We start from the raw sequence: 13,543 nt of genomic DNA on the forward strand, positions 1-13,543 counted from the left end.
AAGATTAATTTTTAGGGTTTAAAATGTAACACAGTATGGTAATGTAATGATTCTTATAGGCTGTATGTAAATGCTGTAAGATTTGTATATTGTACTAGATTGGTTAGTGAGAATTAGAATATTCAACACAGAAGAGGATTTATTGTATTGTAACAAGAACTTCGCTCTCTTACCCCTTTTACTCTGTTATGCTTTTGCTCTCTTACCCTTTTATGCTCTTACCCTCTCATCCTCTCTACCCCTCTCTTCTCCTGGGCTTGCTCCGAGCTGTGGCTGGCAGCTCCCAGCAGGGCCCTGCACCCAGGCCCTTTGCAATAAACCCCAAGTTCCACAACCTGGCTTCAGAGATCTCTCATCTCCATCCATCCCAACTGTCCTGCCCCCCAACGCTCCTACACTATGTGTACACTGTGTGTAGCTGTGGAGACATCTGTCCGCCCAGCTGACTGAAACTACTGCACATGTGCATTGCGTGCATAACCACCTGTAGTGTGCGCTGGATACTTTTGGACAGTGTTAAATATCCTGTGTATTTGCTTTACAGTTCTTTTACACCCCAACAGGCAGACAGATACTGTTGCAGGGCATCTGTCACACCGTCTGTGTGCTTAGATAGTCTGCACATGCTCTTTAACTCTGATATGACTCTCAGAATATCCAATTTATCAAGCTTGTCAATTATAATGAGATGGCAGATGCATGCCTATTTCTATGTAGGAATTCTTTGATATGGTTCACTGCTTCTCAACTTAGTAAGAATTTCTTACCAGTAATTATGGTGGTTTTCCAGAGGAGAGCGAGGAATGTGCTGAAGATCAGAAGGAAGGGTTTGTCTTCCAGTTCAGCTGATGCTCATTTTCCAAAGTTTTTTGTGTGTATACTGAAGCCAGCTTTTATGCAGTCAGGTCTATTTCTGATAATTATTTTGTTAATTTATAAAGTTTGTTGTTAGTTTTACTTTTTTTTTTTTTAAAGCTATTTGATCTGGCTCTCAAAGGAATGTTATCACAAATGAGTTGATCTTAGAGTTGACTGCCAAGATCATTGAGTCCAACCATTAAGCCAGCACTGCCAAGCTCCCACTTAACTGTGTTCCTAAGTGCCACAGGTGAATTTGATTGAATTTCAAAATTATTTCAGCGACCTTGAAGCAGAATTTTTCAGGCAATAAATTTACCTGGATTCTCTTCAGTCCATTTAGGATTATTTAAAAAAAAACCAAAACAGATACATTAAAGGCAAACTCTCACCAGGCTCTTATTTAATACAATTAATTGGGAGTAGCTGCTCAATGAATAGAGTAGTGACTCAATGAATCAGCAATAGTTAAAGATAATGGATGGTAAGACAAAGAGGAGTGTAATTTTTTCACATGATGGTGTGAGAAACAACAGTACTTCTGTTTTTCTAAATAGTTGATGGACATAGTACTTTGCATAATCTTCATTGAAGAATGTTGGTTCCAAGAAGCAGTCATTACTCACTGTGCTATTATTGAACATGAGTTTTGAATGAGTTGCAGCATAAAGCTACCAATTACTTACATCAATTAAGCAAAAGTCAGAAAGAACCAAAGGTCATGTTCTTTCTGTAAAATTGACTGCTGTGGCTTGTGTACAGTGTTTCCGGTAGCTAGTTAAATTGTCATAACTGCAGACTCCCCATACACAGAATGAAGAAACAAGGAGGCATATGCTTACTGTTCAAATGTGAAAGTAGTGAGTACTGTTTAATATACACAAGATATGTGGTGGCTGCTTGATCTAATGAAAATCATAGCATTTCCTAACCTTGTATAGTATTTCTACAATAGTGTTTCTAAGTATATTCTAATAGAGATTTGCATGTGTATGTCAATCATTAGGAATAAGAGTAATTTGTTAACAGATACTATTCAAGAAGTTCCTTCTTATGGCTGAATTGAAATTGTCCTCTCTTAGCTCCTGTGTTAAATTTAAAGTAACTTCTATTTTTACTTATTTCAGTTTTGAGTAGGGAACAGACAGCTGATTAATGGAAGTGATTGTTCTGCCCTGCTCTGCACTGGTATGGCCACATCTTGAATACTATGTGCAGTTTTGCGCACTACAATAAAAGATATTATACTATTAGAAAGTGTCCATAGGAAAGCCACAGGTATGGTGAAAGATCTGGAGGGAAAGCCTTACAAAGAGTGACTGAGACCACATGATCTGTTCAGACTGGAGAAGAGGAGACTAAGAGGAAACATTGCAGTCTTCAACAGTCTCTTGAGGGGAAGTGAAGGGGTGGATACTGATCTCTTCCCTCTCATGACTAGTGACAGCAGTCAAGGAGTCTGAGCTCAGAAGCCTTTGGGCAATGCTCTCAGGCATATGTTGTGACTCTTGGGGTGTCCTGTGTAGGGTCAGAGGCTGGACTCAGTGATACTGATGGGTCCCTTCCAACTCATCATATTCTATCATTCTGTGTTGGTATGATTCTGTGATAACCCATTTAATTATGTATATTTACCTGGCATCATTGTAACTGATCTTTAAAAAGTATTTTTTGTTGACTTCATGTATCAACATAAAAAAAAACTTCAAAATCTTGTAGACTTCCAAAAGTTCTCACCTGTCAAGGTATATGCAAGGTCTCATCCTGGGAACTGACACTCACTTTAAACCTGTTTTATTTTATATTAATCAGATTTTTGTTTTGTTTCTTTAGATTACGGTCTTTGGTAAAGCAATTGGAGAGAGGGGAAGCTTCAGTTGTAGATCTAAAGAAGAATTTGGAATATGCAGCGACTGTTCTTGAGTCAGTATACATTGATGAAACTAGGTGAGCTAACTACAGGCATCAGCACTCATATCTAGCACCAGTTGTAATTTACACGCCAGTTGTGAAAGTTGGTTGAACCAAGATTTATTACTTGTAGACAATATGGTTTTAATCATTAGAATATTGTATTTTGCTTAGAAGAGATCTTCAGTCCTTCATTTAAAAAGTTCTTTAGTTTCCTGGAAAAGGGAAGGAGATCAAAACCAAACATAACTGTAATACACTTTTTCTTACAGAAATGCTTTCATAGTTATTGCAACCTGAGTAGACTCAACTATTTCTTCTGAACAATGTTAAACTTTTCACTTGTATGATGTCTTTGAAATTAAAAAAAAAAATTACTCATGAACAGAGGTAGACTGGCAAAACATTGCAGAGGAGTTTCCCCCTCTTGGTTTCATGCCATTTACCCAGTGATTAATGCACTTCTAGAGTCAACACAGATGACCAGAATAGGAGAGGAGAGGACTGTGTGTTACTAACTCAGATGCTAGAAATCCCCAGAAATGACCATAAATTACCTTAGAAAGGCAGAAAGTTCAGAAATATGATGAACTGAAGATGTAAAGATATTAGAGGATCACATAGTTTCGCTTCAGAAGGCTGATACACCTTGTTTCTCGGCCTAGTAGCGAGTTCCACAATCTGAAATGTAAGTACATAAGAGAATAAACAAACAGTTGAAGAGTTGTACTAGTGTGTTTTGTTAGGGCTGATGAATCAAAGACTTTTAACAGCTGCTTTAATTAGAATATAGACGAGTTTCTTTTTAAATAATGTTGTAGTGCTCTCTAAAGAACTCTGTTTACCCTTCTGTTTCCTCATCCTTCCAGGCGTTTACTGGACACAGAAGATGAACTCAGTGATCTCCGGTCTGACTCTGTGCCCTCAGAGGTCCGTGACTGGTTGGCTTCCACCTTCACACGGCAAATGGGGATGATGCTTAAAAGGACTGAGGAAAAACCGCGGTTCAGGAGTATCGTCCATGCAGTGCAAGCTGGAATATTTGTGGAAAGGTGAAGTGTTATGTAATTACTTTATTCTACTATCTACCCAGGTACTGCAGGTTTCACCTATAGTATGTCATGGCACAATGACAGGAGGTACAGAGGAGTACCTCAGGCCAGAAGACCTCAGAGGACTAGTGGAAGACTGCTGAATGAGGAACACTTTAATGCGCATCTGTTAATGCTTCTACATAGATCTGGGTAACACTTAAAAACATGTGATTTAGTAAAAGACTGCAAACTGAAAAAGTACCTAGTCCTCTGTTCTTACTATAGTACGGATGTAATAGCACACAGTATAATTTTGATGGACAATATACACTACTGCATAGCCCTAGATCAGGAGTGACAGCATTTAAAATTTGGACAGATCAAACTCTCCTTTGCTTCCATTTACTTCTGTGGTCTAGTATTTCTTATGGAGAAGTTCTTAGATACAGAACAAAGTCCTTTACCATATTATTACTGGAGCTAACCATAGATAAAACTGATGTGATAATTCTGGAGCTTAGAGAGGATTTCAAAAAAGCCATTGAGTTCTCTAAGCCTTCCCTCTTGTGATGTACATCACAACCTGTTGCTAAAACTGATTTTACTTTTTTAACCCTTTAAAACATTTATTCAATTTGGACTCCTAATCTTACCTTTTCTGGTCAAGTAACCACTCTTCACTGACCTTCTTTGTTTAAGCCAGGAGGAGGGCTGGCATGTGTGAAACTGTCAGCATTCTTTGGACACCCTGAAAGACAGCAGCTCTCATATCTATGGTGTAATTTTGTAACAGCAAAATTCAAGTCAGGAGTGGAAGAGCAGAACACCTTTCACTGTTGATAACAATCGCAGTGACAGCCCAACAGCCCTCTGTGCAGGAGGTTATGCATATCAGACAGTGGACCACAATCCACACAGACTCATAGAATCCTCCTTTGTCATGACTATAGCAAATATTTTTGTCTGTGCACTAAAATTACTGTACATGTGTTAAGAGTAGCAGCAAACTGTAATAAGACTAAACCTCTAATTTCTCCTTGGGACAGATTTCTCCAAGGTTTGACAGGCTACTTGTGAATTAACTCTCATTCTGTGGGGCACTTGCTCAACAAGGAAGTAAATGCAGAAAGCTGGATCAGTGGGCTGTTTTCCAGCTGACCTGGATCACTGTGACCCAAAGAAGGAAGTGTTCGGATATAATATGGTACTGGAAGAGGGTTGTGACTCTCCTGAGCTAAAGGACAGGGGCTCTTCCTCAATTGTCTCTTAAGAGAATGCTGTGGAGCTTCAGACTAGAGAAAGGAAGGGATAAGAGATTCTGTAATTTGGGAATGGGTGAATATAAGTCTCCGAAGGTGAATGACTTTTTTCAGGTCTGAGTGCAGAATATGACAAAGAAAAATGGCAGTGAAGGAAGACTTTGCACAGGGTCATTCAGATGGGAGAAGAGAACTTTCCATCATCTCCTTTTAGTCCTACAGTGCTTTAGGGCAAAAAAAAGGTGACCTGTGGAAAGACCTTCTAGCTATGACAGAGTTTCTACATTTCCCAAATCCTGTTAAACACAGTGTGTCCTGAAAACAATTTTAAATACTTGTACATACTTTATAATCTGTTCAAAATATACTTTATAATCAAGTTTAAAATCTGGTACATTACATACTTTGTTTAATATGGTTACAAATGTTGACTATTGCCTTGTTCTTTTTCTCTCACTCCCTGAAACACAGACACATGGCAAACACTGAAAAGGTTTTATACTAATCTTGAAAACATGCAGACAAAAATAACAGCTGAATCACGCTGAAGTTGATTCATTTCATACAAATGATTTCTGAAGTACACTCAGAATTAGCTTGCATGTGGGCCAGCAAAGACTAAGGGAACTGAAAGGTCAGTACAGTTATGTGCAATGGAAAATGGGGAACATTTTGTTCGAGTGTAGCCTTTCCATCTGATGAAGGCCTGGTACGGGCAAATTCTTTGTCATGTTCAGCACAGTAACCAAGCTGTGAGATACTGGGGAGTGTACAATCTCAAATTAAGCTATACAATAAGAATAATATTGAGAATATTGGGCAAGTTAGGAACAAAATGGAAGGAAAAAAGATCCATATTCCAGTTAGGGTTTTCTATGCTAAACAAGGTTTCCTGTAAACAAAGTCTCCTTGTCAGCTTTTTTATGAGTTTTGTTGATTGCTTGTTTTGTTTTATTTAATTATATTTATGTGTTGCTTTATCTATTTAATCTTGATAGAATGTACAGGCGTACTTCAAATATGGTCGGCTTGAGCTACCCACCAGCTGTAATTGGAGTGCTAAAGGTAATCCCAGTAAAAAGGTGTTGAAGGGGGGTCTGTACAAATCATAAAAATAATACTGTGATATTTGACAGGATATGTGGGGGGATCTTAATACTTGGTCTTTCTTTCTCTCTGACATTCAGTTAGTTCACAAACATTAATCATTTGACTGGACTAAGGGATTATCCTTTCAATAAAAGAAAGAATGAACTTTAAGACTGCAGTCATTTTCAGGTTGTGAAGGTTGCAATTCTGTCCTAGATTACAGTGATTAAAATGAAGATTTAGGAATCACTCATATTTCATAAGGAAGAAAGAAAATGCAGATGGAGAGAGATGGAGAAGGGAAAGGATCTGTTGCTGTGAAAGAAGGGAATTTCTTGCATTGTTCAGCTTCAGTTCTTCAAAGTGACAATCACTTTATAAAAATGAACCCTTCTTTGAGTTTTGAGGTTTCAGAGTGAAAACAGTTAGTCAGAAGTAGTCTGAAAAATAAACAGTGCCTCAATCCATGGGACAATGGCAAGATTCTTGATTTAGGCAGGAATTATCAAGGCTACAAACAAGTTGACAACTAGCTGCCTACACAGCAGTTTTGCAGATTACATGTTGCATGTGGTTCAACCCTGTCATGCAATGGTGAAAAAAGGTGATATAGTGGAGCAATACAGAGGGGTATTAAGTATAAAACTCATTAAGACATCTTGCAGCATTTCTCCACACTGGAAAGATTTGCAGTTAAGCTATTCTTTTCATTTTGAATAGTAGAACTCATCAAAAGATGTGGTGGAATTGCAAGAAGAATGATCAAACGTGCCCTTCCTATATAAAATCAAAGTGTCCACCCGCAACTTTTTCCAACTGCATATTGACTAGTGCTAGCTTCACTTGCTTCACTCCTGAAAGGGGATATAAATTCTTTATTCTTTTGCAACTACAGTCTATAGCATCTTATGAGAGAAGATATCTATAATGTTACCTCTTCTCCTGAGTTTCTCTGCAGTAACAAGACAGTTGAAAACATCACCTACTCTCCACCGACTTAAGCCTTATAGAATTCCTCCCTTTTTTCTATGTTTTCAAATGATTAGGTTGTTAAAAGTGATCATGTTAGAATAAGTTAAAACAAACCAGTAACAGCAAAAGCATTGACTAATTTTCCCCAGAGTGAAATAGCATCTACCTGGTCACTGTGCACTCTAGAATATATATTTTTTTCCAAAACTGTTTTGAGAACATGCCTTTGCTTGGATATTTTTGGAGTTGGTAATGGATTTGGTTGAAATGCGAGTTATTTTGAAGAAACCAAACCAGTGTCCCTAGCAAAGTAGTCACAGCACCAAGCCTGATGGAGGTTCAAGAAGCATTTGGATGATGCTGTCAGGCACAAGGTGTGACTCTTGGGGATATCCTGTGAAGGACTAGGAGGTGGACTTGATGATCCTTGTGGGTCCTTTCCAACTCAGCATATTCTATGATTCTCTGAAGTCTTCTGTCTTAAAAACCATATTTCGTCTGAAATTTCTCAGTCCCATTTCCTCCATTGAAAGTGGTCTATTTTGTTGCTTGCTTCAGTCCAGTAAAGTCAATTAAAAAACCCTTACAGTGACCTGACTGCTCAGTGTGCTCTGTAAAATGACCTGATGATTTAAGCATGCAAAAGGGTGTAGGAGTGTACCACAAACACACACATCTTCAACTGTTCTGGATTGTCATAATCAACATTCCCCTCAGAGTCATGCTAATAAGGACAAGGACTGAGATGAAATGAAGCCAAAACAAGCTTATTTTTTAACTATAAATTCTCATTTTTGCTGCTGTGGTCAAGGGGACATCTGCACTTAATAACTCAAAGCTGCGGAATCACAGCTTTGTGACAGAGGTTGGTTTTAAAAAGAATGAAATACTGCAATTTCTACAAAAAAAAATGAAGGCTGTAGCAGCACAAGTTCTAGATGTATAATCTGTCCCATTTTTTCAGTGGATGAGAAGTTAGGCTTTTTTTTTAATTTAGTGCACAGCATCCCTCTCTTTTTATATATATTTTGTACTAATTTTTCTACTGTAGTAATCTGTTGCCTTTCTGTGTGACATGGGTGTGACGATAAAAGACTGGTTGCCATAAAAGGACAATCAGCCTTATCTTTCATTTGAATGGTGGTTTTACAAACCATTCATAGAGACGTGTTTACAGAGTACACTGTGGTGATCTGCTATTCATCAGTCTAGTGCTGGAGACAGAACTTCACTGTCTAACATTAATTACTGCTGAAGGAGTTACATGGTTTAGAATTGAATTTTTCAGCCTTTTTTGATGCCCATGCCATGACAGGAATATTTTCAAGGCTAGCAAATATACAGGTAATGAACACAGAACCTGTAGTCACTTACAATGTCTGCAGTATAGACTCCTGCTTATCTGTGGCTACAAAAATGTTGTGCCTTCCAGTAAGGTTGAGCAGAATAACATCTATCTCTTAATTTGCTTGTTGACTTATATATCAAGTCCCCAAAGGTTAAGAAGAGACAGCTAGGAAACTGAGCATTTAGAAAGAAGTAGAGTTTCTCTTCATCTCTTGCTAGATAATGAATGCTGTCCCTCCCACAGCCTTCCCTAACATTTGAGATTCACACTCAAACTTCTGCAAGAAGACTAGACCTAAAAGTTTAGATGTAGGTGCTTAGAAGTGAATTTGCCCTCCTTGATCTCTTGACTGACCAGCCTGAAACACTAGTAGGCAATTTACAGCTGACTGTAACTTTTCCAACTGGAATTAGATATTTATTCTTCTGTTATAAGGCTTAGTATTTTATATAATTGTTAGCACTTAGTGTATCACATCAGCCCAAATAGGACCATCTCAATGTCTCAGGTACTAAAACAAATAAGGATTTTTACCTTTTAGGATTCATCTTTTGTCGATTAAATGCCAGTGTAGAGAATTGCTGTGTTTAGAATAAACAAACAGCATATATGTTTTTAATGGAAGCCTAAACATAAATCACACAGCACTAATAGGTATACTGATACATATTCATTGCTTAAATGGATTATGAAGAATTTATTGAAAAATAAATTATACCTTTACATCACTACTGAAATTCTCAAATTGTGAGAGAAAGTGAAGAAATGGAATGATATGGTAAAAACGATAACCATATTATCTGCATTTTCTACCTCCTCTTGCAGAATGTAGACAAATGGTCCTTTGATGTATTTGCGCTAAATGATGCCAGTGGGGATCATGCACTGAAATTCATTTTCTATGAACTTCTCACACGCTATGATCTGATCAATCGTTTCAAGGTCAGTAGTTAGAAGACGGCTATCTTTTTTCAACTTCCCTCTCATCCTGCTTTTTTCAATTAAAAATGCAATTTTAGTGATCTTTGAAGAAATTGTGAACATTGCACTTTCCCTAATAAGCAAAAACAGATGTGATTTAAATAGTACTGTCAATTGCAATGACATGTCATGAACTAGGTGGGGTTCTAAATGAAATCCATCGGAAATACTGCCTTTGGTCCTCTGAGAATGATGGTGTCATTTTCCTGAGCTTCATAGGCACAAAAGAGAACAGGAGAGTATGAAAGAAAATTCAAATTCATTCAAATTGGATTGGCCAGCAGGTCAAAGTAGGTGATTCTACTCCAAGCTCTACTCTCATAAGACCCCATTTGGAGTACGGCATCCAGATCATCCAGGTCTGGAGTTCTCAGCACAGGAAAGACATGGGCTGTTGGACCCATTGTAGAGGAGGGCCACAGAAATTATCAGAGGGCTGGAGCACCTTTCCTGTGAGGAACGGCCAACAGAGTCAATGTTTTTTAAGCCTGGAGAAGAGAAGGTTCTGTGGATTGTTTATTGCAGCCTTCTGGTACTTGTAGGGGACGTATAAGAAAAATGGAAGAAAACTTTACAGCAGGGCCTGTTGCAATAGGACAAGGGCTAATGATTTTAAACTAAAAGTGAATAGATTTAAACTAGATATAAGGGAACATGTCCCCATTCATTGCAGAGCACGTTGACTAGGTGACTTTTCAAAGTCCCTTCCAGCCCAAACTATTCTATAATTTTGTAATTGTTACAGAGGTTTCCTCCAACTTTGAAGAGGAAATATTGCCATCCAGTTCTTGACCGCTGTCCCCATGCAGATACTCTGTCATCCCTTCCACTGTTGACATTTCCATTACCGAGGGGTTCCCAACTCACTTTGACTGGAAGGAGTTTACATATGCCTAGATTTTTCAGGAACTACCTATGCCTGATGAGACATCAAGATGCCTGCTTAGAACTGCATCCTCTGCTTAAATGTACCTAAGAGGAGAAAAGCAGTGATCTTTTATATGGAAACCTTAGCATTTAATATATTTGCTGTCTGAGCAGAGGAAACTGGAGAACCCATGTTGTCAGTAACACATGTTACCACCTGCACAGTCTCCTTTCTAGAAATCCCCTGAATTGCATTTTGTCAGGTAATTGCAGTTACTCTTGAAGGCAGAAAAACATGTCAATCCCATTGGATGGGCAGGCTAGATTTTGCTGTGAAAACCCTGAGGTCTGATAAATTATAGTCCTCCTAGACTATCTAGGACTTGCTATATCATGTGTTTCATTAGAAAATTTTAAATGTGAATAGTAAAGCAGAGATATATTCCAGTTGATTGTGAAGGTAACAGACAGTTGCTTGCAATCTATTTGGAAATATTTTTCCATGGCAATCAATCCAGCGGTTGCTGTTACTTTTCATACTCTGTTCTCTGGACAACATTTCATAGTAGATATATTTTGTGTATTTTTTTGTGAGAAGGAGTCACATGTAATGTAATTATGAATGGCAAAACCAATTTGAAGTAGTAACCAGAATTCACTCTCTCTCTTGAATGACTATTTCAAATGTTCTAGTGTTTTGTTTGTTTGTGAAGTACATATGGCTCTTGGAGAACCTATTATCAAAATACTCCTGTCTGAATGGTAGCCATTAAAGCTGGGAGTTTTTGTGGGGTTTTGTTTGTTCATTTGGTGATGCTTTTTTGTTGTTTTTATTTTCCCCTTCCTTTGCTTCTGTGCTGCTTTACTTAGATTCCCATATCTGCCTTGGTGTCTTTTGTGGAAGCTCTGGAGGCTGGCTACAGTAAACACAAAAATCCTTATCACAACCTAATACATGCTGCAGATGTCTCACAGACAGTCCATTACCTCCTTTTCAAGACAGGCACTGTGGTAAGTAAAAGACTTGGCATCCTGAGTATATAGTGAGTTTACAAGAGTTTCTGGTTATTAATTGAGATAATGCACAGTGGAAGCTGTCTACTCTGTAGACACACTTAATTCAATATGGCTGGACTAATAAAGGTAAAGATTTTGGATTATTTAGGAACAGAGGGTAAATGAAGTTGTTGATAACTCTTTTAACAGTTATGTTAGGATGAATAACAGGATGAATGAGAAACCCAAGCTTGGTTTTTCACTCTGCCACAGATCTTCTGTGTGAATTTGCCAACACACATTTACTGGAATTCATTTCACCTAATATGAAGAATTGTATAGTCTAAGCTTTCTTCTTAACTTAAGGTAGGGACACAGTACATCCAAGTGATAATTCATTCCACTTATCTGAGCATAACAAGTGCTGGGATCTGGAAATGCTGACCTCAATCCACTTCTCTACAGCAAAAGTATCTGGATTGGCTTGCACAGAAACCTACAGACAGCTGAAGTCTGACAACAATGACAGGAATGAACAAGGGCATAAAAAAAACTTAGTTCCCACAGTGGCTCTCAAGACAAACAATAGAAATACATTTGAGGATGGACTAGAGAAAGTGAAGGAAGATAGTTTCCAGAGTGAAGTGATTCCATTGCAGTTTGGATTTAGCTGGAGGCTCAGAAAGTTGCTGGCCCGCACGGCTGGGGGGAGAATAAATAGCAGGTAAAATTCAAAGGATACTTATGTATTCATTCTATTCTTCTTTCTCCTGGCTACTGCTGCAGCCAGAAAAAAGAATGAAATTACCTTTAGTCTGATTATGTGAAGCAGATCTTTTCCCCACATTATTTGCCTCACTTTTTTCCATGCATCCAATTTGCCCTTGCTCTTGCACTGGCAGAAGTGTAGAGGCAAAAGTAATAGTGAAAGGGAGGTTAATCTGTTAAATGTTTACCAGTTATCTGCTGTTATACCAGGGCCATTCAGTGATTGTTCTGTTTGTGGCTGGTACTTGAATACATGTAATTCTGTTCTATCACACTTCATTTCTCTGAGGTCCTTTCACTAAGCAGTGTGCAGTTCCAGGGTCATGAAGTCTTTGTATTGCAGAGCAGACACATGAAACCAGGTCAGCAGATGTTGAGGCTCTTACTGCAGCTCAGGCTTTCTTGAACACTCCCCAGTTGTTACAAACTCTGTACCTGGAACTGTTGAAAAAAGAGTAAGGAAAAACCAAGTGCCTCAGTCTAACCAAATTCTAACACTTTCTCATGCAATGAGCACCTTTGATCAGCTATAAAAAATCACTATAAAAATTGTCTGTCAGCAACGCTTGTGGTGATATTTGTTTGCTGATGATACATATTTTTGTGCAACTCAATAACAAACCCAAAAAACTGCCACGAGTGTCTACTGGGTGATGGAGTATAAGAGAGAGAGGTACAAGCTAACAAGGAATAGTGCAGCACTTACTATGTCTTTTAGGCTAGTTTCAACCACTGTAGAGTTGCTCACACTTGGGAACTGTTTTGTGCATATGATAGGTATTTCTGCAGTTATTTGATTGCCATAAAGATGTTGCTTTCAATTCTGAAGCCAGAACTGGGTGTTCTTCCTTGAGGAGTCACACAATCCATAGCCTCCTGTTAACATCACAAGTTTCCTTTGTTGAATGTAGATTACATTGTGAATTGCAGTCACACAGTAATTAGAGCAGTAAATGCTGCTGTTTATCAGAAGCAGATTTGGAAGGACTTAGGTGCTATCTGTCTCAAGAGGTGATTCAGACGGGCTGATCCTGATGGAAGTTGTGTCACTTGCCTCTGATTGTGCCTGAAGTAGAATGCACTTAGGTCAGAATTGCAGCTAATACAGTTACCTACTCAAAACTCCCTGTGAGATACTAAATTGGTCACTGTTGCTTTTAGGATATTAGTTACTGAAAATGCACTGCAAGCTGTAGTCAGTAGGAACAGGTGCAATGTCGAGTAATGTGATTGTATTCTAGTGGTATTCCTCTAGAATTGTATTCTAGAGGAAATGGATTCACTTTTTCACCCCAAAACAATGGAAGAAGGGCAGTTTTCATGCTCCAAAAGACTACTGGATTACAACAGTTGTCCAAATATAGCTGATCTCTATCCTATGCATGTTCAGAACTACCTTTTTTTCCATCTTGCTGCTTCTTGATCTGTTAGTCATTTAGCAACAACTCAGATGTGAGTGA

At 38.3% G+C, this 13,543-nt stretch overlaps 1 protein-coding gene across 1 annotated transcript in view; it reads left to right on the forward strand.

The window, feature by feature from the left end:
* Positions 1 to 13,543, forward strand: part of PDE1C (phosphodiesterase 1C) — a 247,407-nt gene that overhangs the window by 167,944 nt on the left and 65,920 nt on the right. Inside the window, exons 4-8 of the mRNA XM_064703189.1 lie at positions 2,692 to 2,805; positions 3,639 to 3,821; positions 6,061 to 6,127; positions 9,297 to 9,413; positions 11,190 to 11,330. Coding sequence (XP_064559259.1) covers positions 2,692 to 2,805; positions 3,639 to 3,821; positions 6,061 to 6,127; positions 9,297 to 9,413; positions 11,190 to 11,330 — 622 coding nt within the window. The remainder of the gene's footprint in view (positions 1 to 2,691; positions 2,806 to 3,638; positions 3,822 to 6,060; positions 6,128 to 9,296; positions 9,414 to 11,189; positions 11,331 to 13,543) is intronic.

Source organism: Zonotrichia leucophrys, chromosome 2, assembly GCF_028769735.1.
Source record: "Zonotrichia leucophrys gambelii isolate GWCS_2022_RI chromosome 2, RI_Zleu_2.0, whole genome shotgun sequence".
In the NCBI taxonomy this organism is placed as follows: Eukaryota; Metazoa; Chordata; class Aves; order Passeriformes; family Passerellidae; genus Zonotrichia; species Zonotrichia leucophrys.